Raw genomic sequence first — 25,898 nt, 5'->3', positions numbered from 1 at the left:
GGATTCGACCAAAACCTTTGGGGTTGGGACTTTCCCCTGGACGGTCCAAAAAACATAAATCTGCCAGAGGCCATCCATCCAAGATCAAATCAGCCATCAAGTCGGCGGTGGCGGATGTTGCCAGGGGCCGACAGTGCACCATTGAAAGGGCGCTTAGAGCAATTGAGCCCTCTGTCCCTATCTCCCCATGATTTGGCTCTCCTACAATTGCAGGGGACTAGCCAACCCCAAAAAGAGATTGGCTCTCAAACGGCTGGCACAGGATACCAAATGTGATATCCTCTTCCTACAGGAAACTCTTGGCTCTTCGGACAACATTACAAGAACCCTCCAATCTATTCTGCCGGGTTGGGTTTTTCAGGGTTTGGATGCAAATGGCAAATCGGGTGGCCTAGCAATTGGTATTAATCCCAAAGCTGTCAAGATCATTTCATCCTGGGGAGGGTGGGGCTTCTTAGGTATGGACATTTTCGTGGGAGAACTCGGAATCATATTAAAAGTGATCAACATTTATGCCCCTAACCAGAACAGAATGGCATTTTGGCTTAATTTTTTGGAACATAATCTTATCACAAATTCCACCATTATTGGAGGGGATTTAAACTTTTCCTTGGGAATGGAGGAATCCTGGGGTCATCATGCACAAATGGATCCTATCTCGGAGCAGATGAGTACATTACTGGACACCTACAAGCTAGTTGATGTTCCCATGAACAAGAAAGTACCCACTTGGCATAACAGTCGAACGGGGGAAGCTGCTTTGGGTTGGAGATTGGATCGATTCCTGATCCATGAAGATCTTCTCCATAACCTTCCCCTGTACAGACAATGGGTAGGCACTGGAGGTTTATCAGATCATCTTCCCATTCTTCTTCAAATCACTGGACCAACCAAGAAGCCTCGTCCTCCTTTCAAATTCTTTACGGGCTACCTTCAAGAACCGGAATTTATCAATCTTGTGACTGAATACTGGAGATCACAACCTCCGCTGCGGGAACAGAGGATGGCGGCGGATTTCTGTGAGAGACTCAAAACTCTCAGGATTAGGACCGAGGAATGGTCAAAGAGGAAGAAAATGAGAGATGAACAACATCTCATCGATATTGAATTACAGATTGCACAGCTAACGGATGAACAGGGGCTTGGATTCTTATCGGAGGATACTAAAGTACAATTGAACAATCTGGAGAAACAAAAAATTAAGCTGCTACTTGACAAAGAAGAACAGTGGAGGTTGAAAAGCAGGGCCATCTGGCTGCAAGTGGGAGATGGCAATACAAAGTTCTTCCACAACTTCGCAAACGATAGAAAGGCCACTAATACTATCTGGCAGTTGCCTAGTGATCCTGATGGTTGGGCCTCAACACACCAACAATTAGCTAGATTGGGAATTACACATTTTAAAAGACAATTTACAGCTCCGACAGACATCAATCTACCGGAGATCATTAATCTGGCAGGGTATTTTCCAAGGTTTGTGGAACCTGATGCAGTTGAGGATTTGATCCAACCGGTCACCATGGAGGAACTGGAAGGAACTCTAAAGTGGTTCAAAAAAGACAAGAGTCTGGGGCCGGACGGTTGGCTAATGGAATTTTACTTGGCTTTCCTGGAGCTGTTGGGAAAGGATCTATTGGCAGTCATCGAAGAGAGTAGAATAAAAGGTCATATTCATCCTCCCATGAACTTCACCTTCATAGCCTTGATTCCCAAGATTGATTCTCCTGCCTCCTTCAACGACTTCAGGCCTATATCCCTCTGCAACTACCTATACAAAATCATTTCTAAAATTATTGCAAATCGCATTAAGCCCATCCTTTCTAATCATATTTCCCAGGAGCAATTTGCTTTCCTCCACCATCGACACATACAGGAAGCCATTGGTACGGCCCAGGAAGCCTTACACTCCATAAAACACAAGAACCTTAAGGGAATCTCTCTCAAAATTGATCTGTCAAAGGCCTTTGACAAAGTGAATTGGCTTTATCTTAAAATGATCCTCACTCACTTGGGTTTTCACCCCATCCTCATCTCCTGGATCATGGGTTGCATCTCTATTGTCTCTTTAGCTATTCTTGTAAATGGATCGGCCACTTCATCCTTCAATATTGATAGAGGCATTAGGCAGGGATGCCCTCTTTCACCTCTTCTTTTCCTTTTAGTCATGGAAGGACTGAGCAGACTTATAGCAACAGAAAAAAGGAGTGGGGGACTTAGTGGACTAAAAATCATGGAGCATTTCTATCTGACCCATCTACTTTTTGTAGATGATATCCTGATATTTTTGAATGGGAGTGTCCGGGACTCTACCACTCTGAATGCGATTCTGATCCTATTCTGCAAAGCAACGATAATGGAGATAAACAAAGAAAAAACCTCCATCTCCCTATCAGATTGTACTCTACAGGAATCTCAGCTAGCCATTCAAAAGTTTGCCTTCCAAGAAACTGATCTGATGGGAGGACTCAAATACCTGGGCTTCAGACTTAAACCAGATGGGTACAAGATTGCTAATTGGACCTGGCTCATCACAAAAGTGGAAAAGAGAATCAGTTGCTGGTGTCATAGATTCCTTTCTAGAGCTGGCAGACTTATCCTCATAAAATCTGTCCTTGAAGCCACCCCGGTATACTGGATGTCACTTTCCTGGATACCGAGAGGGATCCTCCACAGAATTCAACAAATTTGCTGCAAATTCCTCTGGAATGGCAAAAAGGAGGGCAGGACTTTTTCTGGGTAAATTGGACCAAAATTGCTACTCCAAAGAAGTGGGGAGGATGGGGACTTAAATTACTCCCGGCCTTTGCTCAAGCCTTGGCGGCCAAACAGGGCTGGCTCCTGTTAAAACAAAATAGTCTTTGGGCGGAGGTTATTCATCATAAATACATATGGCCGTCGACCATCACAGACTGGATCAGAGACACATCTTGGAACAGGAAGGGTATTTCGGTGATATGGAGGGCCATTCTCAATGCTATGCCCATTATCAAAGAAGGTTTGCTATGGAAAATTGGAAATGGAGCATCTGTTCGCATTGGTATTGACCCATGGCCGGGCTGTGGAAACTCCCATAAATTACCAGATGGTTTGGTACATCATCTTAATAGCAGAGGTATAACATTCCTTGGACATATTAGGGACCAGCAAAATACTACTTTTCATTCACAAGCATGGTTGACTGAACAGCACTGGCATATCCCAAATGAATGGAGTAGATCTTGGCAAAGCTATATACAGGCACTTACAGAATCACATGTCAGATTAAGGAATACAGAGGATGAACTTATATGGGCACTCTCAAAAACTGGACAATATTCACCGAAACAGGGCTATGATAAAATCATCGCAGATAGAAAACCGGAGGTCTTAAAAAGCTGGTGGGATTCATTATGGAAATTAAAAGCTCCTCCGCGTACCAGATTGTTGATGTGGAACATATTGGAAAACAAGATCCCCACTGGATCGTATCTAAAAAAAAGGGCTTTCTTGGGTCCTACCCGGTGTGTGTTGTGCCTTCAAGAAGAAGAATCGACCCATCATCTCTTCCTTTCTTGTCCTACTACCAGGTGCATCTGGTCACAGGTCATTCAAACACTTAATTTGAATATAAACTGGCAGGGGGCGGACATCAGCTCAGCCTGGGAACACTGGTGGAGTACCTCGGCTACGGACAAACCTCGGAACCTCCCACTTCTTGTTTCTTGGCATATTTGGATCAAGAGGAATACTTTTATTTTTGAGGATAGACCGGTCAACTGGAACCTTATCCATCCTCTTATCTGTGCGGCATATGCTGAACTTCCAAATGACAACAGCAATGTGAGACCTAGGAACATCCGGCAGGAACAGATTAATAGAACAATTCCATGGGCCTATTTTGATGGGGCCGCCCAACAGCATGGTTGTGGGGGAGGCATTTATTTCCACCTATCTGAAACTCATTACTTTCAGATTAGTATGGGTCTAGGGTCAGGAACAAATAACCATGCTAAACTGATATCACTCCGACATCTTTTATACTTTGCCATTAAGAAAAATTGCTGAAATTTGCAAATATTTGGCGATTCAAAGAATGTGACTAATTGGTTTAACAACACTATTGTTTGTTCTGCATACTCTTTGAAGAATATATTGGAAGAAATTGTTTTTTTCAAAACATTCTTTGACCAGATATCTGTTTCTCACATCTACAGGGAAAGAAATGAAACTGTTGACCGGCTATCGAAAGAAGCGACGCATCGTCCTCTAGGAGAGTGGATGATCGCTGAATATACACCAGCAGGGACATACCAATATTTTCACAGGCCTTATATCGATGAGGCAATACAGGGAGGCAGCAACCTCTAATTTCACAGTGTATGAATATGAACATTTTGACGTATGCTATATATAATAGTGAAATGTTTGTAAATATGGACATCTTCTATGTACAGGAGATACTTTCTTAACACTATTTTGATGGTCATAGTACCAATACTGTACACCCTCCGGGTTATTCTGTTACTAGTTTTTTTTTTACAGTGGACGAGTGCCACAGTTTCAGCATATGCCTTCGGGCATCTACAGCATGTAATTTCTCCTTTGAAATTATGAATTTTCTATTTCGGAAATTTTTTTGATTTTAAGAGATTAAAATTAGTATTTTGATTTTGAGAGAAAACAAGACTAGAGGTGTTAAAATTATTGAATGCAAAGAAAATCTCATTTGAAAAGGTCCTCTTCACTCGACGAACAAACCACTGAATCAAAGAGTTGAGAATCTAATTAAGATTAAGATATCCCATTAACAAGAGAAAATTATGTAATATACCACCACTCCCTCGCATACGAACCAAAAGACATTCATTAACTTTCTTGTGAAGAAGATGCATATTGTTGTCCATGACTCCATAGTTTGTAATGATGTGGACTTAAATAGTAGAGGATGCTTGTCATAGTGGCTCATATATAACCTTGAGAGGGATGAGAAAAGACTTCCCTAATTTCCATGAAAATATTAGAAAATTATATAAATTAGCAACTATATGATCAATAGATGTCATGAATATATTGAATAGAGTTGATAAAGAGAATTCCTCCCTTGGGCTTAGAGGCTTTGCTAGCATTTCCGCTCACGGAGAATATGAAACCATTCTATTACTTCAAACTTCTAATAGAGGTATCAAATCCTTGTGATGATGGTTAAGAAACAAATGTCTAAAGGAGATGACTTTGAGACCATATATTTGATAACTAATGTAGAATCTCCCAATACTTTCATTTCTTAATTTTCAGGTTTGAAAATATTATGAGATCTTGGAGAAGGGCATAGGGTTTTCTCCATATTATTAGACAAAATGTCAAAACTCCATTCATCACAAGAAAATTGCTCACCAAAAAAACCACACTTCAATCCTTATAAAATAAATCATTATTCTTTAGTTTGTTTTATATATATAAATAATTCTTTGTTATGAAAGTATAGTTTATAAAGATTATTTGTTATATATAATTTGAGTATATTCTATATAGGGATTATTCTTTGTTACTTATTTTATGCATGTAAAAGGATTGTATATGGTATGGTTTATTTTAACATGGTAAAATAAAAAGAATATATATATACTCTAAAAGTATAGTTTACAAAGATTATTTGTTATATATATAGTTTGGGGTATATTTTATAAAGATTGTTTTTTGTTATATATATATATATGAATATTTGTAATATATAGTTTGAGTATTTTCTTTTTATAGAGGTTTTTTTTGTTATTAATTTTATGTATATATAAGAATTGATATGGTACCTTATATATTGTTTATTTAAATATGTAAAATAAAATGAAATTAAATTATTTAAGTATATTTCAAATCTTAAGTAATTTCAAAAACACACGAAGGTTAACTTTGGAAGATTCATGTTTTTATATCAAATCCGTAGATTTTCTTGACAAAAAAATAAAAATAAAAATAAAATATATGTTATTGAGCCGAGAGGCTCATTATTGAGCAATAGACGGCATTGGTCTTAGTGGACGTTAATCATCATCATCATCATTTTATAACCCAGTATGAGGGGATGTGTAAGTTTGTCAGGGGATGTGCAATTTGTCCGTTCGTCCGTTACCTTTAAAATAAAATAAAGAAAAAATACGTTTTAAATACAAAAATAATGTTGGCTATAATAAAAAAAATGAACATGTTGTAAAGTAATTAGAAGTAAAAAAAAATGTGTCACTAAGATGTTTAAATCATATACTTTTCAAAAATATTTCAACAAGAAATTTAAATAAACTATGAGCCTCTGGACTCAATAAACTATTTGAAGATCTATGCTAACTAATTTATGTCGATATCAAATTCATATATATATATATATACAAATTAATATTGAAATATACTTAAAAATACATTAATAATAAATAAAAAAACTATTTTAATTTGGATGTACATGTTATGTAAAATATTTTTATGTGAATTATGTTATATATCATTAAAAAAAAATTATGTATATATCATGACAAAAATCAAGTTTTTATGGTTAAAAAATTTATTTGGTCCTATATATACTCTATTTAGCATTGAAAAATACAACTTAAAAAATGAAAAATAACATTGTATTTTGCATTCTAAAGAAGTTTACATGTGAAGAAATTCAATCCCTCTCGAGTCATGTTAGATCATACTTAATAGGACAAGTCTACGGAGGCTGAGGAATTTCCCCGACGGTCAAAAGTGGCCGGAATCTGGGCAAAAAAATTTCAACAAATCTTGCAGAAGCAGTGTTTAAATCATGTTTTTGATGGTGGAAATGGATTCAGCACCATCAAAATCCTCTAGGGCACTCAAACATTGATATGACTTGGATTTATAAAAATTTTGCCGAAATTTCCATAATTTTTCAAGGCAAAAAAGTAGTCTGATTAGACTACGGCTACTTGAATCTATGAGAGTTATACTAGCATTTGCACCACATGTTGCAAAGGAAATGTCGTAAGGCAATGACATAAGAAACAATAACATAGAAAAAAGAAGTAAAATTTTTATGCATTTTTGTTACTTTACTGGTGCTTCTTTTTTATCATATGTTATGTTTCACGGAGATTCCAACCAGGATATGTTCAAAGTGAAGGTCATGCACCACACTTCACTCTAAAGGATTTATGAAAATGCTCTTCATTAAGATTTTGGAACCTTTATAAGTAAATGATTTAAATCAAACATTTCATAACAAAGTAGTCTCATATCACCTTAATTCACAATGCTTTCTTCTAATTGAATCTTTCCATGGATAAAATTTTACAGTACTCTATCTTCAATGAATCTCAATGGACAACTGTTGATTGAAATTGGGCGGCTTTCAGCACTACAAGTTCTATAAGTTGATTGATGAAGTAATCACAAGGGTAGCACAGAGTTGATACCATCCAAACCCATTTCTCCAATGAATATTGAGGTTGCAAAGTAGAGTTCATTTGTTTGAACTCCCCCATATGTATATCGGACATTTGTTTACTTGGGTGCAATAATCTTTCTTTTTAATGCAGTCAATGCATTGTGTAAATTTTATCCAACATTTGAACACACAGTGTAGTGGGGATGGATCTTCGAGTGTTACCCTCTATATAGAGCATCTTCCTTCTTTAGATGCAATTAGAATAATATTAACAAAAACCTCTTGGGTTGGCATGGTAAATAAGAGAGTATAATAAGTAGATTGACTAAACAAAGTCATCATTGCAGGGATCTACCCCATCAAACGATTCAGCCACCATGTTGCCTTTTCTTCTTTCCTATCATCATTATTAGTAAGCCACTTTTCACATTCGGGAAGTCGGTCAACTGTCAAAAGAATTATGTAGAATGCACTAGCTTCTGTGTATGCAAATATTATGCATACTATTCATATACTTGAGTACTCAAACAATTGATGCATGGGGTTCACAAAGTTAAAAAAATGTTTAAAGATATAGAAATCAGAGGTGGGAAAGTAGTGGAGAACCCTCTTTGGCAACCAGTCAGAGTTTCTCCATAGGTTCAGAGAAAAGAGAGAACCTGAGTTTCAGGTAAACCTCTTTATTCCATTTTTTCTGACCCATATTAATAGTTGCATCAATGGCGGCCTCTAGGGTTTCGAAAAAATTATCGTGAACAAAGTCCACCAGACCCGCTTTGAAGGCCATGGGAGCAGAGTACTTGTGTCTGCTCAATGCAATTTCCGTAAGTAACAGGTATCAACCTTGCTCCTGCTGATGGACATGTCGTCGGGAGGAATGATGAAACCCACATCTAGCTCGCTCATATAGAGAAACCCTCTATCCTTTCTCATGAATCTGTAGTCATGGGCTAACGTGAAAATGAATCCCCCTGCAAAAGCATGCCCGCAAACGGCGACAATTGATGGTAACTTCAATTCCACAAGGGTTGTGACGAGGTGCATGAATTTGAGTCTGAGGATCTCAAATCGGTCCTCTCTACTGCAAGCTTTTGATGTTGTACGATGCAAATGTGTCGCTTATCATTTTATCCAATCGAGGAAGCTCGTTGTAATTGTTTCAATCTAATGGCAGAGGATTCTTTGATCGTCTAACATAATATCCTACGCTACATATGGGTACACCGTGGCAGCTAGGAGAGTTGTTTTAAAAGGGAAATGCCTTACAACGTAATTATAGTGATAGATATGTTTATTTTAGAACATGTTTCTTGAATTTTAGTTGAATTATGAAAAATTATTAGGTAGATAGTAGGGATTTAACCTACATGGAATATGCATATTTTCATTAGTAATTAGAATAAAAGGTTGATATTTTATCTTAAAGGTATTTATGCATTTTTTTCTTTTCGATTTAAAGAAAATATTGGCAATGATGCATTATGAGATAAATGTCTTTATACCTACAATGAATTGATGTCTATCCATAATTGACATGTATTTAATTATATAAGTATATTAATTATAGTTACATTCAACAAGCAAAAAATAGTATTTTTATTATAATTTATATTTAACAAATAATTTTATATAGAAAATATTGAATGAGGTGTACCATAAAATAATTGCTTTAATATCTACCGTGTATATCTATATGCAATTATCATATATATAATTTAATTTATATAGCTATACTAATGATGATTACATTAAACCATTGAAAAAAAATATTATTATAAATAAGTTGAACAAAAACATTAACACTGTGTAGTTGGTTCCTATGAAGATACCAATACATTCAACCAATGAAAGGGGATATTTTTTCTATATGCAATTATCATATATATAATTTAATTTATATAGCCATACTAATTATATTCACATTAAACCTTTGAAAAAAAAATATTATTATAAATAAGTTGAACAAAAACATTACAATTGTGTAGTTGGTCTCTATGAAGATACCAATACATTCAACGAGTGAGAGGATATTTTTATTAATATAGCCATGTTGAACAAATTATTTATATTGAATATAATCGAGGCTTGCGATTATCCCTTCTTTTATTGAACAAAATTCCACATCAAATGTTTCAATTAATACACTTCATATGTTGAAATCTATTTATATGAGTAATTTAATTTAACTGATATTTAATATTTAGAAATCTGCAATTTAAAATAAATATGGAGTTGGTCATCTTTTTAATTAATATAAAAATTATATATTTAAATATTTTTTAATTAATAGGAACAAAATTCCATATCAAATATTTCAATTAATATACTTTATATGTTGAAATCTATTTATATGAATAGTTTAATTTAACCGATATTTAATATTTATAAATTTGCAATTTAAATTAAATATGTAGTTGATTATCTTTTTAATTAATATGAAAATTACATATTTAAATAATTTTTTAATTAATATTTTTAAAAAATAATAATAACTAAAAATAATTTTAGATAAATTATTTAATTAGTAAATTGCACCTAAAAGATCAGTGATATACTATTTTTTATTTATAATTATATCATATTTTATAGGGTTTTGAATCTTGTAAATATTTAATTATGTTATACATTTATTAATAATTAATACATATGTACATATAAGTGTGTGGACTGAACAAAATGTAACTATTGAAACAATTTTGAAGCGAAGGGAGGAAAATGGTGGAACCCTAGCTAGGGTTTTCAGCTGAACTTCGATCCATGGCGGTTAACAGGTATGGATTCCGGTTTTGGTGTGATCGGTCGGCATAGTCGCGGCATCCCTCTCGGTTTTCACGGTTTCTTTGTTTCTTTCTGCGGTCCCCCCTGAGCGCTCTCTGTCGCTCTGACTTTCCCGCTGACGGACCCGTTATCGAACCCCGTCCCCGCCTCATTACCGACAGTTTATGATGGGGGATGAGGAGCTTGTCGATTATGAAGCGGACCCCATGCCGCATCAAGCCATCTGGGCACATACAAGGAGGCCGCTATTGCTGCCGCGGAGCGTTGCACTTGGTTCATCGACGGGTGTTCCATCTACACAGCCACACTTGTCCGCATCTGAGAAAAACAAGGCACCGGCTCTACCTCCCGTGGAATCCTCGCCCCTTGACTGCCCCCCTCTCTCCCCTGCGACTGCACAACTTCTGGGCACCTGCTTTCTCAGCTCTCCTCTCACTGACTCCCCGCTGCAGTATCACTTTCGCCCTGTTTCAACTCCGCCCCCTCCGCCTCCGCTCCCTCCGCCTCCACCTCCACCTCCATCGAGCTCCCACTCTCCATCTGTCTCATTTATGCCGCTGGCTCAGCATCAATCCATCCATCCTTCCGTACCGCTCATTCCTGGCACCAGTTACAATTCCCCCCGCACTCCGATTCTCTCTGGGGCCTTCCCCACTCCGCCCCTGCCGGTGCGCTCCGCTGCATCCGCCCAGCACAGCACCTCGGACCCCTGCCGCAATTCTCTGAAGGGCTTTCCTTTCGGCAGACGCTCTGAAAAGGTGACGAAAGGTCGCTGCCACCGCTCTATTGACCCGGACTACAACATCAACATCGGGCCTGAAGCTCCTCTTCCGGACGTTATGGAAGCCGCCCACAAGGTTCTGGTTGGCAGAGTTCGGGGCCGAACATACTCTGCGGCGCGACTCAAACTTTGGGTGGACGAGATTTGGGGTCCCTACTTCAAAGAACTTCCAGAGGTTATGGTGCTTACTAGAGGCTGGTTCGCTCTCCATTTTCAGCGGCCCGCATACACACAGTGGGTACTCTCCCAATATTGGCACATTGAGCTCGCCCCGGTCTTACTCAAGCGATGGGATCCACTCTTTGACCCTGAACGTGAAAAATTGGGGGAAGGGCCCATTTGGGTGCGCCTACCTGGGCTACCATGGCAATTCTGGAACCAGTACACCTTCAAATTAATCGGGGATACTCTTGGCACTTATCTGGAGCACAACAGGTCATATGAGAAAACTGGAATTAGGACCATGGCTCGAATACTAGTCAATATGGATATCAGGCCCGGATTGGTGGAAAAAATTACTCTGCATCACAATCATGTATCACGCAAGCAGCCTCTGGATTACGAAGGTGTTCCTTACCGTTGTCGTAGGTGCCACAAAGTCGGCCACCTCTACAAGGACTGCCCACTGATTTCGAGGGTAACTTCTGAGGATGCCAAGGGAATTCGACAACCGGCCACTGAAATTCATCAGGATGGAGAAAACGCTCCTATGGAGCAGGCACAGAACCAACAGGAGACCCCTTCCACGAAGAAAGGGGACAGCGCTACAAAAGCAACTCGCAGAAAGGACTTGGCTGCATCGGGACCGCCGCGGACTCGCTCAAAGACTGCTGCAAATGCTTCTCTACCTGCGGAGACTGCACTCTCTCGTCCGGGTAATGAATCCATTCCCACTTTCTCTCAGTCTTTTACTATGAACATGCATTCTATTGTTCATTCATCTGTTCAAGCTCCACAATCTGCAAATGTGTCTCTCCCCTCCATTCTCTGTACCATTGCCCCCCCTCCACCCACCTTCTCTACCACTCCTCCCTCGCACGATCTGATCATGGGTGGTTCGGACACCCCATCCTCTCCGGGTGCTTCCGGCTCACACCACTACCACCTTAGACCAAGAGTTCGGCTCCGCACCTTGGGTCTGGGATCATCCCCTTGTCGCCATCTCAAACAGAAGCGTGGCAGACCCTCTCATCTATCTTCGGCAAAGCTTAATGCCGTTGCTGATGTCGCCATGGGGCGACAGGTTACTATTGAACGGGCACTTAGAGCAATTGAGCCCTTGACAAGTGGTGATCCATGATCTGGCTCTCCTTCAACTGCAGGGGATTAGCCAACCCCAAAAAGCGTGTGGCTCTGAAAAGACTTCTTCAAGTATCAAGATGTGATATCATTTTCCTTCAAGAAACTCTCTGCTCGGCTGAGGTGGCGGTGCGTTGCTTGCAATCCCTGCTCCCGGGATGGACTCTGCATGGACTGGATGCGTGTGGGCGATCTGGTGGACTTCTCATTGGTATCAACCCTCGGAATTGTAGGCCCCTCACGGCCTGGGGGGGCAGAGGCTTTCTTGGTATGGATATTATCCCAGGTGACCTGGGTATACCGATCAGAATTATCAATATATATGGGCCTAACCAGAATCGTCTCCCCTTCTGGCAAGATTTTCTCAATGGGGGCCATATTACTCAGAATACTGTAATGGGGGGGGATTTCAATTTCTCTTTAGGAGCTGGAGAGTCCTGGGGTTATAACGCCCAATGTGACCCCATTGCGGAACAAATGCAAATGCTCCTAGACTCAAACCATATTGTGGACATCCCCATGAACAAGAAGCTACCTACCTGGCACAATCAGCGCACTGGTGAGGCTGCTCTGGGGCGGCGTCTGGACAGGTTTATGATGCATCAGGAACTCATTCAGATATGCCCCCTTTACAGACAATGGGTGGGCTCAGGGGGGCTATCTGACCACCATCCGATTCTCCTACAGATCAGTCAGCATAACTCGAAGCCGCGGTCCCCTTTTAAATTTTTTGCCGGGTTTCTCAAAGAACCGGATTATATCAAATTGGTCTCGGACTTCTGGACAGCTCAGCCCCCTCTGCGGGAACAGAGAAAAGCTTCTGATTTTTGTGAGAGACTCAGAAACCTCAAAGGCTTAACCGAGCACTGGGCGAAAACAAAGAGGCACAGAGATGAGCAGACTCTGCAAGATACCGAAGCACAGATAGCCTCATTGACTGATGAGAAGGGGACGGGTTATATTTCGGATGCCTCCAAAACTCTACTAAAACAATTGTTTGAGCAAAAAGCAAAAATACTACAAGAAAAGGAGGAGCAGTGGAGACTTAAAAGCAGAGCCATTTGGCTCAAAGAAGGGGACTGTAATACTAAATTCTTTCATAACATGGCAAATGGCAGAAAGGCTTCAAATACCATATGGAGGCTTCCAAAGGAATCAGGAGGTTGGGCCACCACACACCAGCAACTGGCAGGCTTAGGGGTCTCACACTTCAAGAGGCTCTTCATGGCTCCGAATGATATTAACCTTCCAGATATCATTAGAGTTGCAGAAAAGTTCCCTCGGTTCGTTGGTCAGGATGATATTGAAGACCTTACTAATCCTGTCACTGCACAGGAACTTGAAAGTACACTTAAATGGTTCAAGAGAGACAAGAGCCCGGGTCCGGATGGCTGGCCTGTCGAATTCTACCTGGCCTTTTATGAACTTCTGGGAGAGGATCTTTTAGCAGTTGTTGAGGAAAGCCGGATCTCGGGGCACATCCACCCTCCTATGAACCAGACCTTCATAGCCTTGATTCCCAAATCAGATGACCCCACATCCTTCAATGATTTTCGCCCTATATCTCTCTGTAACTGCCTCTACAAGATCATTGCCAAAATCATTGCAAATCGCATTAAGCCGATTCTCTCCTCCCATATATCTGCAGAACAATTTGCATTTCTACAAAATCGCCATATTCAAGAAGCTATTGGTACTACCCAGGAAACATTACATTCCATCAAGTTGAAGAACCTAAAAGGTGTTTCCTTAAAAATCGACCTCTCAAAGGCATTTGATAAGGTTAACTGGCTATATCTGAAAATGGTTCTTACCCATCTGGGTTTCCCTCATCTGTTTATTAATTGGATCATGGGATGTGTATCCTCTGTCTCGTTTGCTATTCTTATTAATGGTGCAGCCTCTGATCGATTCTACATCAACAGAGGAATCCGGCAAGGATGCCCACTCTCCCCACTACTCTTTCTTATAGTTATGGAGGGCCTGAGTAGGCTGATTGCGGATGCAAAACGGAATGGGGAGCTGTCCGGCCTCAAGATTACTGATCAATTCTCCATTACACATTTATTATTTGTTGATGACATTCTTATCTTCCTCAATGGCAGCATCAGAGATAGCACTGCTCTATATCATATCCTCCTACTCTTCTGTAAAGCCACGGGCATGGAGATTAACAGGGACAAGTCCACCAGATCTTTGACGAGATGTACTCAACAGGAAACTCAACTGGCTGAACAATTCTTTCCATATCTGGAAAATAACCTACTGGAAGGTATTAAATATCTTGGTTTCAGATTAAGGCCGGATGGATATAAAACCGAACACTGGGCATGGCTGGTTAACAAAATTGACAAAAGGATTACAAGCTGGCACCACCGTTTTCTGTCAAAAGCAGGCAGATTACAGTTGATCAAATCAGTTCTGGAGGCTACACCTGTTTATTGGATGTCCCTCACATGGATTCCAAAGGGCATCTTACTAAAAATTCAACAGCTCTGCTACAGATTCCTGTGGAATGGAAATAAAAAGGGTAAGGTTTTTGCTTGGACAAGATGGTCTCTCGTATCCATGCCTAAGAAATGGGGTGGATGGGGACTTAAATCCCTCTCTGAATTTGCTCAAGCCTTAACTGCAAAACAGGGCTGGTCTCTCCTTAAGATGGATAGTTTATGGGCTGAAGTTATACATTATAAATACATCTGGCCATCCAACATCATTGATTGGCTCCGCAGACCTTCATGGAACCATCAGAGTGTTTCTGCTATTTGGAGAGCTACCCTAAAAGCCCTGCCTCTCATCAAGGATAATCTTTTATGGAAGATAGGTAATGGTACTCAAGTTCGCATTGGGCTTGACCCTTGGCCTGGGTCTGGGAACGCTCACCTCCTGCCGGACGACCTTATCAGACACCTCAACAATAGGGGCATTAAACATCTGGCACAGGTTGGTGATCCACACAGATCCACCATTTTCACTCAGGCATGGGTTACGGATCAACAGTGGCATCTGACTGACGAATGGACTGATATTTGGCTAAGATACATACAGGCACTCACGGAATCTCATATTAAGCTACATGAGATGGAGGACGAACTCATATGGGCACCGGCCAAAACTGGTTCTTATGCACCAAAGTTGGGCTACATTAAGCTCATTGAAGACAGAAAGCCTGAATCTCTCAAAAACTGGTGGTCGGATATCTGGCAGCTACAAGCTCAGCCTAGGACCAGACTCTTAATGTGGAATATCTTGGCAAATAAAATACCTTTGGGGACAACCTTAAAAAAAGAGCTTTTGCTGGTCCGAACTGGTGTGTTCTTTGCAGAAAGGCGGAGGAATCTACATCTCATCTCTTTCTCACTTGCGAAGTTACTATTGCGATCTGGCAGCAGGTCACACAGACCCTCAATATTCCCACTGTCTGGCATGCTAATGATATTTCAGCTGCCTGGACGCATTGGTGGACTGCCGTGTCCTCGGAAAAGGCTAGAAATTTACCTTTAGTTGTGTCCTGGTATATTTGGATCAACCGCAACAATATCATCTTCGAGCAGGGCAAGGTCAACTGGCAGCTCCTTCCGCCTTCCATCTGCGCAGCCTACACAGAAATCCCTTTTGAATTAAAACCTAAACCACCTAGACATATCTTGCCCGAAATCATCAATAGGGACATGCCTTGGGCCTATTTTGATGGGGCCGCATCGGAACTTGGGTGTGGAGGGGGTATACTTTTTCATGTCACTGATACACATTTTTTCCACCTGAGACTGGGACTCGGGCGGGGTACCAATAATCATGCTGAGCTTATTACACTGAGACATCTGCTATTTTTTGCACTATCTAAAAATTATCGACAAATTCAAATATTTGGGGACTCAAAGATAGTGATTGACTGGGCAAATAATATATCCGTCTGTCATACTTATTCTTTGAAACATATCTTGGAAGAAATTGTTTTTTTCAAAACACATTTTGACCGGATCACTGTTTCTCATATCTACAGGGAAAGAAATTCAACTGCTGACCGGCTCTCGAAAGAAGCGGCGGATCGGCCTCTAGGTGATTGGATGATCGAAGAATACAGTCCAGATGGGATGCACAGGTTCTATCATCGTCCATACATTGATGGTCTCCAACAGGGGGGCAGCCACCCCATCTGAAGATTTTTGATATACAGAAATTTTTGTATATAATCGGCATAGCCTGACCGTTACTATTATCTTGGTTTTTAGTACATGACCGGAGGTTTATACACCTCACTTTTTACATCTTTACTGAACTTGCTAAGTTATTTTTCTGATTATACTGTATGGATACAGCCCCATCGTATCCAAAGAGACACTTACTGGTTAGTTTTTTGTAACATCTCAGAACTGTGGTCAAATACCACACTACCGCATATGCCTTGGCATCAACAACATGTAATCTCTATTATTTACTCCTTAATAGATATTACGAACTCTATTTTCCCCGGAAAAAAGTGTGTGGACTTGTTACCCCATTTTTTAAATCGTTGGGCATATTGCAATTCAAAATTTCTATTAAATATTGCTCATGTGTGACTAGTCACAACATTTTCTAGACTAGGTGGATATTGCAATCTAGAATTTCTATTAAATATTGCAGGTTTGTTTGCGTATGCTTTTCAAAATTCAATACTTTAATTTTTCATATTCATCGTCAAATTTTAGTTAAGTTTGCAATTTTAATCTTCTGTATTTTAATGTTTTGATATATTATTTGACATGCCGAAAAATTGTTTTGAAACCTATATCATGTTTAAAATTATGTGTTTGCTTAGGATGGTATCGATATCAGGTTACCTTTTATAAAGTATGGTATTTGTCTACTAAATTTTAATAATGGACATATTAAAGAAGAAAAAAAAATCATGATATTTAAATACACTTTTAAATTTTATTCCAAAATCATAAAACAATATTAGGTCGCGTCGTCGGTGGAGTTGTGGAACATCTCAAGAACCGCATTTATTAACGAACTTGTTTCGTTTCTTTCTGTAACATCCATTCCGTCGTTTTCGCCCGCCTCAGTAGCAGGCGAAGCCACCTATGTTGGTTTCTTCAGCCCCACGTAAAGCATAGATTGTCTGCATGAAGGACATGGGGGTTTGAAAATGAGCCATGCATTTATACAATCCGCGTGGAAAGTGTGTTGGCATTCTGGTAATACTCGCACCCTTTTTCCTTCCCTAAATTCTACCAAGCAAATCGGCAACTAATATTGGCTAAGTCTGAGTCAAAACCCGCATTGGCTATGGATGGAAACTACGTCAATTCGTCTGGCTTCTCCAGGAAAGGGCCGATAGGAGCCAATGATTGCAATGTGTTCCGATTTGGGAACAATCTCCTTGCATGAAAAAACAATGTAGGGGCAACTATTGAATGTACAATGAAATTCTTCTTTAGAAAAACAACAGATATGCCTGCACCAGAGAACTGACACTGCCCTATTTCCAGTGGCCTTTAAAATAAGAAAAAGAAATGTCCATGTATAGGGTAAGAACATACCAAAAGTTAGTGTTTAAAAAAGAGAGCAATTCCCAGCGAGGTCCGAAGCTAAGATATTTAGTTATGTCCTTTGTTTCTATGGTCTTCGCCTTGTAATTCAACACCAAAGCAAAGATCAACCATCGAACTCCCTGACATGCAATTGGGAAGGTTTGTTAGCGGTAATAAAATGTTTGCAAGTCGATGCATTCCTAAGATGAAGAAATTGCCATTGTCACATCGTCGTCAGCGCTGTGGAGCATCTCAAGGACTGCATTTATTGTAATGAACTTGTTTCTTTCTGTAACATCCATTCTGGCGCTTTCACCCGCCTCAGTGGCTCTGCTGGTTTCTTCAGCCCCACAAAAAGCAGAGATTGTCTGCATGAAGGACACGAGGGTTTGGAAATGATCCATGGATCTATACAATCCGCATGGAAAGTGTGGTGGGATTCTAGTAATACTCACACCCTTTCTCCTTCTTTGAATTCTGCCAAGCAAATAGAAAACAGGGAAATCCAGGATTCCGATTGGGGATCTTGTACTGTAAACCGATGCTCGAAGTTATTTTAGATTCATTTTCTTAATAGCAGCTTTACCTCTTTTAACACTGGCTTCAAGTGGTGGCTCGGACACCACTCGTCACCGTCTACTACAGCATAGAACGGCGGCCACCCCCGACGTGCCTTGCTCTCTAGGATGATGGCTAAGGCTAAGTCGAAACCCACATGAAGGCATTCATTAACGGAAGCGATCTCTCCTCGGTTGTGATGCACTATTATCAACAATGGAATAAATGTTAGATTTTCATTAGAAAGAGCACACGGAAATAGTTGTCTCGAATTAGTTGGATCAGGCAAAACCCCCACAATCGTAAAGTTATGAATGGTAACTAACTAATATCGGTTTTAATAATTGTTTTCAAATCGTATGACAGATATTATTTCAATCGTCTAACACTAAAATCAATGGTCCAAAATTACACAAATGACATAAGAGAGAGTTCTTTTCAGAGAGAAACCCCTTACCGCGTAAATATAAAAATTACAACTTTTAATTTCAGAATTTTGTCCAGTGGAATTTAGATAAATGCATGCATGAGGTATATATATGCCGACATGGAGTTAAGTGAAACACCTACATATGAGGTATGTATCTCTCCACGTGGAATTAAAAATAAGGCCATATGATTTTATCATCTCTGGTTTATATTCATCTCAATTAAGCAAACCCTCGCCACGACCCGCATTTAATTCAATCCTCGATTCTGGGAGAGCCAACCCAAGTGAATGTGGCACTGTGCACAAGTTGCTATAGTATTCAGAAAATTTTGTTCATTTTGCATTGGTTAAACACAACTTGATTATTCCGAAACAATATGTTTTATAAAATTTCACAATTTTTTAGGTGCAACTTAAAAAAAATTGCGTCAATGATATGACTAGTTCTTGATCTGCCATAGTTTTTAAAGATTTATTGCGGGCGCGGTCTTCCTATTTTAATCCCTGCCAGCTTCCTAAATATATCTATTTTAGTGCCACAATTACTGCCATGCCACCTTCTTAGCCTTCAAAGATCTTTCATGACTCCCTATTTTTTTGGAGTCATGCGTTTGTATTTTAAAGAAGGCAACATTTTTCCAACATCAAAAATAATAGGAAATGTGTTTTCATTGAAAGGAGAGTTCAGCTTGACTATATATATATGATGGGGTGAAATTAATATTTATTAAATGGTTACTTTTCATTATTTTGTTTGAAATTTGGAAAAACCAAGGTTGTATATTTAAAAAAGTTTTTCATTAAAAAATTACATTTAGATGGTTAAGTTGACGAGTTTCAACCAGTCAGTATAATTTATTTTCAAGATTAAAATTTTATTAAATACCATATAAATCACAAAAAATTAAATTAAAAAAAGTTGTGTATATTTAATGGTTCCCTTTTATTAATTTTTGTTAAGAAAATCAAAGTTATCCATTTTTTAAGAATCTTGAAAGATTTTAAAATCTTAAATATATTTGTCTTATTTTATTTCAAACTTTAACTATTTCTATGAAGTTTAAGGAGACCAACTCTATTTATAGTTAGCTATAATTCATCCTTGGACTTTGTACAATTTTAATGATTTACATTATCATCCTTGCGGCATGGCAGGTATAACGCATTTGAAAATGCGTTGAACTTCAAATAATTGTTCTTTGACTAAAAAATCAAATGCAAATTTGTATCCCCGATCGGGGTGTGTGACAGCCAGAGTCCCTCTTGGGACTCTCGTTAAAGGTGACAAGATGGGAGGCAACACGGAAGGGTGGCTCCTACCAGTACGTTGTATGTGTGAACAGGTTGGCAAGGAGGTAGGTCACGTGGGAGAGTTTAAGAAGGGAGTAATTCGTCGTTTCGCGCTTAACCTCCAGGGGGTGAAAGCATGCAATCGCTTTGTGGTATAGTGTGGCTTCAAGCGTAAAGCAGAGGTATCTAGGTTTCTATTTTCTGGTGGCAAGCTCGACAGGGAGGCTCCTTCTATGGAAGGACAACAATTTTGGGTTCATGGCGTTGGTAACCGGGTATGTCTTGTTTCTTTTCACCCCTCCCCTCCTGCGACAAACTATAATTACGAATGTTGCATGCAAGGTAGTCGTCCCCTCCTGTAATTAGATAATTGTGCGACCTAGAATTGTCTGTTCGATAGGCAAGCTTGTTTGTGTGGCTAAATTTTATCTTGCATCTATTGTTTCTATGTCGGTGTTCGTCTTATATGGTATTTTAATGCTTCGAATGGGAATGTATGGAACAATTTGGGTTACTTGTCTTTTATTGAAGGAATACTTGTCCGATGGGAATGGTTGTTTATGTGATTGGATAGAATGGCTTTTGAAATTCTCCTCTATTTTGTCGTTTCTAGTTTTATATTGTTCTGGTGTGTTTATATATGGGAATTGGCTCGAGGAGCTAGTTTGTAGCTCCTCCCTTCTATGGAGACAGACCACCCCTGGTTTCTTTTTGTCACAAGAGATGTTTGAGCACGAGGTGCTGGTGACTGGAAATAAGCGATGCTGGTGGTTGGCCCTCTTAACCTATTATGTTCTTGTATGGCTCGAGCCTAATGGCATTTGCTTCCTTCTCTTGTCATATGTATATGTGTCAGGTCTAATCAATTTGGGATCCCGCTCAACCTACACGTCGTTGGTCTTTGTTCGATCGGTGGTTTGGTTGGTATGAGTGGACGAGTATATTGTGGTGAAGTGGTGGTTGACAGATATGGCTTGACCATCTTTGAGTGTTGGTCTGTTCGGAACTGGTGGTCGGGGGAGAAATCGAAAGGTTGGGCACCGAGGTGAGCGAGGATCCTCCTCGTTGCAACCATTTAGGCGAAGTGGTCGAAAAACGAACGCCCGACATATCAATGCACCGGCTTAAGCATATACTATAGGTACTCCTATGTAGGTGAGGCAGTTGATTGCGGCTTGGGAGGAAGACCTCAACCAATAGGCTAGGAATGAAGTGCAGCTGGAGGATTGGCGTTTACTGGTTCCGGACCTAGGCCATACCTGCGATAGGCTCACTCAGTACAAATAGATAGTGCATATTTATTGGCTGATGAAGAGTATAATAGCTCGAGCTATTATGAACTCTACAGGTTCCATTAAATCTAACACCGGGTTCCAGGAAATTTAGAAATAATTCCAACTTGTCCAATTTCAAATTTAGTAGCAGAATGTTCGTCTTGGTCGTATTGAGAAGCACATTTTGTGCCCTCCTCAATTAGAATTACCAGGTTCCAGTGCTAAGGACCCAACTTTGGTGGAGTCTTATGATGAATAGTAGAAAGTCGTTTCCTTTTTGTTTATTTTGATGATGTATATGTCGGTTAGTAGTACTTATGTTAGCATATTAAGGGTGAAGTGGTTTATAGACATTCAGACTATAAGACTTTAGTAACAGACTTAAGATCCTCAGATTTTGGATGGCTTATAATGCATTCTGATGGCCAATAAACCTTGTTTCCCACTGGGCAGGTTGAGGCCACGGAACGTCGTTCATGGATGTAACCTGATTTTTTGCAAATGAATGAATGAAAGATCATATTAAGCTTATAAAAAAAAGGGTGCAAATTTGTAATGTTAACTTTATAATATATATATATATATATATATATATATATATATATATATATATATATATATATATATATATATATATATATATATTAATTCTGATTTTTTTTTAAATGATTGGTTCAGTTGCATTGGCTCTTATTTTGTAATCATGATTGAAGTACAATCATCATACGAGAATCGCCTCACACAGTCAGTGCTCAATGACTTAAGTTCATGCAAGCCTCTTGCCTTAAAATTCCACATCACTAGTGATCAATACACACAGTAAAGCTCGAGTTTCCAATCACGTCCCTTCTCCTCGTTTCTATTATGGTCTCAGCCATAAGGTTATGCTCGTTGTTGGTTATAAAGTACTGTTTTGATATAGTACAATTCCACAAAGTATATTGTACTTAATTGCAAATAGCAAGAACTTAATTGCGAATCCAGATAATGTTTGAATCTTAAAATATTTGACAAGTCAAGACAATCCCCTTATACTCTATCAAGACATGATCACACGATCAAAAACATTGAAATAATATTTTTCAAAAATTAAAAAAACTAACATAGCAATAAAAATTATATAATATTTTATCTACATAATATTTAATCTACAAAATGAAAAGACAATAGGCTAATTATTATTCACTTACTGCTTAATAGTTATGTTTACCTACTTATACTCGATCCATTGTGCTCATGCAAATTCCATATTAAAGAGTAATAATCTTATGAATTCGTTGAACTACGGATGAAATGCTAAACCAACATATGTTTAATTTTGAAGTTTAATTAAGATGTCACTGTACCATAATTAATTTGGATTATATTTTCACATATCTCTTTTGGAAGTTAACCAATAGAAATTGTTTTTAATAATTTTTTAAAGAATTTTGACTACCAACTACAATTTTTTTATTAGCATATGTTTCCTAACAACTTTATAGTAGAATTTTGACATAGGAGTATATATGGTTTTGTTAAATTTCGTAGAAACTTTGTAGAAAACATTTTGAACTTAGCAATTTGTTTCACGGAAACTTAATTAGTGGACAATTTGTTTTTAAGTTATTTTAATTATATTATTTTATGACTTTATTTTCTATTTTAGGAATAGAGACAAAAATGATATTAAAATATCTCTTAAATATTATAATAGCATGAATTTAGAATTTGTGACTTGAATTTTTAATAGCCTATTTCCTATTTTCTAAGACATTTGGAAATTTTTTAATAGAATTTGAGTTTTGTTAATGATAAAAAATCTCTGAAAATACACTATATTTAATACATCAATTTCAACTTACTTAGTTGGAGTGAACTATATAATCTTCACAAGTTTGTCCCACATTATTTGAAGTGAATTATACATGGAAATTGAGATTCATTGAGAGTTAAATAAAACCTACATTCACATTAATCACACATTATTTATTACAATAAACAACTCTAGTTATGACAAGCCAATGTGATTTAATACTATCATATCAAATTCGAAACACCTTTGTGCCCCTTCACAAAATATATAAAATGAATGCTCATAAAACAAACACCAATAAATATTAAAAATATATATATATATATATATTAAATTAATTATATATATATATATATATATATTATTATATATATATATATTAAATTATATTATATATATATATATATAAAGTTTTCATTGTATTATTTTTCATTTTTACTATTTTTAAAACAAGAATTACTTTAAATCTAATGTCAATATGGAATCTTAATATTTATAGATGACAAATAATTTTTTAAATAGTAATTTAAGTAATACAAATTGTGATTTCAAAAATTTTCTATTTGTCATTTTTTAATAAATAAAAAGTTATGTAGTTATTTTAGATCAAACTTTCTCTATTTATAAAAATCACTTTATGTTCTATAGAAAAGAGGTTGTTGGCAACAAGAAAATATTTTTTTTCCTCAATCATATAAAGTAATTTAAATTAGACCATTATTAAACAATGTTATTAAATTAAGTAGTTAAATAGATATGTTGCATGTAAAAAGTATATGATATGTTGTATGTTGAATATTTATATATTTTCAATTATTTTTGGGAATATTAGTACATTTTAATTAAAAAATAACTATAACAAACACAATGTTTTATGTATTCAAATGATAGATACTTTACTGCGCGGTTTTAAGTTATTGTTAGGTGGTATATAAGTAGCAAACAAACAGAAATTTGGTTGGATGGAAACTCCTTATCCACGAGCATGGTAACATTCTCATTCATTATTATTCTAAACAATTCGAGTGTTGTGTAATTTCGACTACCATGGATTTATTTTCTGCCAATACAATATAAGTGTGTATTTCTTTGTGAAGCATGAGTCGAAAGATACATTTTACAACTACTTTTACAAAACATAGAAACTATATAAATGGACAGCTTCTCCCCTGCAATAATTTAGTAAGAACCTTTCCTCGCAAAATAAAATGAACAAATATGAAATTAAAGTTTACAAAAAAATCATCCACAAATAAAGTCCTTATTATCTCTACCTAGCCATAAATAATGCAATCATGAATTATCTTACTATTTTAATTGTATTTTTTTTTTAATATAAAGTTGTATGTGTTTATTGTTTTTTACTCTAATTTAACTATATTTAAATTGAGCGAGAGTAGCTACTCTGTAGCCCTTGTTCAAATGTGGGAGCTAGTTCATACCTTTCAAAGTTCAATAATTAAACTAAGTGGCAACCCTTATTCAAATGTGGGAGCTAGTTCATATCTTTCAAAGTTCAATAATTAAACTAAGTGGCATGAAACACTAGCTATGTGGCCTTATTTAAGTTTGGAATTGTGAAATAATTTTTATAATATATATATTATTTTTTAAGTAATGACAAGAATTTGTATTTTTTTTCTTCCATATAAAAACAGTTAGAAGAATTATAACATCATCATAACTACAAGGAATTTGAACAATAATAACATTATCATAATGGCAAGGAATTAGAGCAATTATAACATCATCATAATTATACCTTGTTTATTTATTTAATTAATTTAATCTATTTTATTTTGTTAATAATTGCAATGAATTAGAGCAATGCCATAGATCATCATAATTATACCTTGTTTTTATTTATTTATGTTATTTATTTTATTTTATTTTATGTTGTTAATAATTGCAACAAATTAGAGCAATGCCACAGTATTTAGAAAAACATTCGCTTTATAACATTTATGTTCACAATTTTATGAATTGTATCATGTAATTTGTTTAATTTTTTTTTATGAATTGCATTTGTAACTTGTTTACTTTTTTAACCAAGCATAAGAATTTGCGATATCTTTAATTATATTTGCTTTATTTTCTTAAGGATACATATTGCATTTATTCACGGGTTTTGACACTTAAAGTGTTTCCTTTTTCCAAACTATGAGTTAAAGATAATTTTCTTTGTGTTATTTTCTCTCTCATGCCTAGAGGAATCGACAAGTGGGATGGTTTCGACCTTGCTTGACACGGGGTTGGAATTTCATACTTGCATGAAACGAGGTTGGAATTTTGTACTTGCATGACACACGATTGATTTCAACCGATGCCACTGGGCCGATTTCGTATTCGCATTACATGGGGATGATTTTGACCACTACCACTATAACCTCTAGGCGCATACGCACACCCCTTCCGTAAATACGAGTAAATCAAGGGGATTTGAACCTCAATTCTCTTGATACATAACACTTCATTGTCATAGATATCGCCAGTTGCAATGTGCCCCCGAGGCTTCTCCATGTTATCTTTTTATTTTTTTATCAAGTGGACAAAAAACTAAAGATATTGATTCAAAATTGAAGAACTAAGTTACATTAAAAAAAAATCGCTTGACGTCACTTTTGCGGTGGTTCGTGTCACTATCTTAAATAGCAAGTTGAATAAGATATTATAAGTATGCATTAGCAATATAGATACAAATACTTCTATATTTTTTCGATGTTGTTTCACACTATTAAAATATAATAAATGTAACTTAGATCATTGTAAAATTTTCACTAAAAGAATATAAATTTTGTA

The 25,898-nt window shown here is 37.4% G+C and overlaps 1 protein-coding gene and 1 pseudogene across 1 annotated transcript in view; one reads left to right on the top strand and one right to left on the bottom strand.

Moving 5' to 3' along the window:
• LOC149218439 (NAC domain-containing protein 54-like) overlaps positions 1–4,264 on the top strand; it is a 272,481-nt gene extending 268,217 nt beyond the window's left edge. Inside the window, exon 6 of the mRNA XM_089384022.1 lies at positions 4,194–4,264. Within this exon, the coding sequence (XP_089240148.1) occupies positions 4,194–4,249 (56 nt within the window). The 3' untranslated portion in view covers positions 4,250–4,264. The remainder of the gene's footprint in view (positions 1–4,193) is intronic.
• Positions 4,265–7,955: 3,691 nt separating this feature from the next.
• On the bottom strand, positions 7,956–10,305 carry LOC149218438 (enoyl-CoA delta isomerase 1, peroxisomal-like; annotated as a pseudogene).
• Positions 10,306–25,898: the final 15,593 nt, after the last annotated feature.

This window comes from Pinus tabuliformis, chromosome Q, assembly GCF_031772625.1.
Source record: "Pinus tabuliformis cultivar Carrire ecotype Pingquan chromosome Q, CPIR1, whole genome shotgun sequence".
In the NCBI taxonomy this organism is placed as follows: domain Eukaryota; kingdom Viridiplantae; phylum Streptophyta; class Pinopsida; order Pinales; family Pinaceae; genus Pinus; species Pinus tabuliformis.
This window is presented reverse-complemented; position numbering and strand designations above follow the sequence as displayed.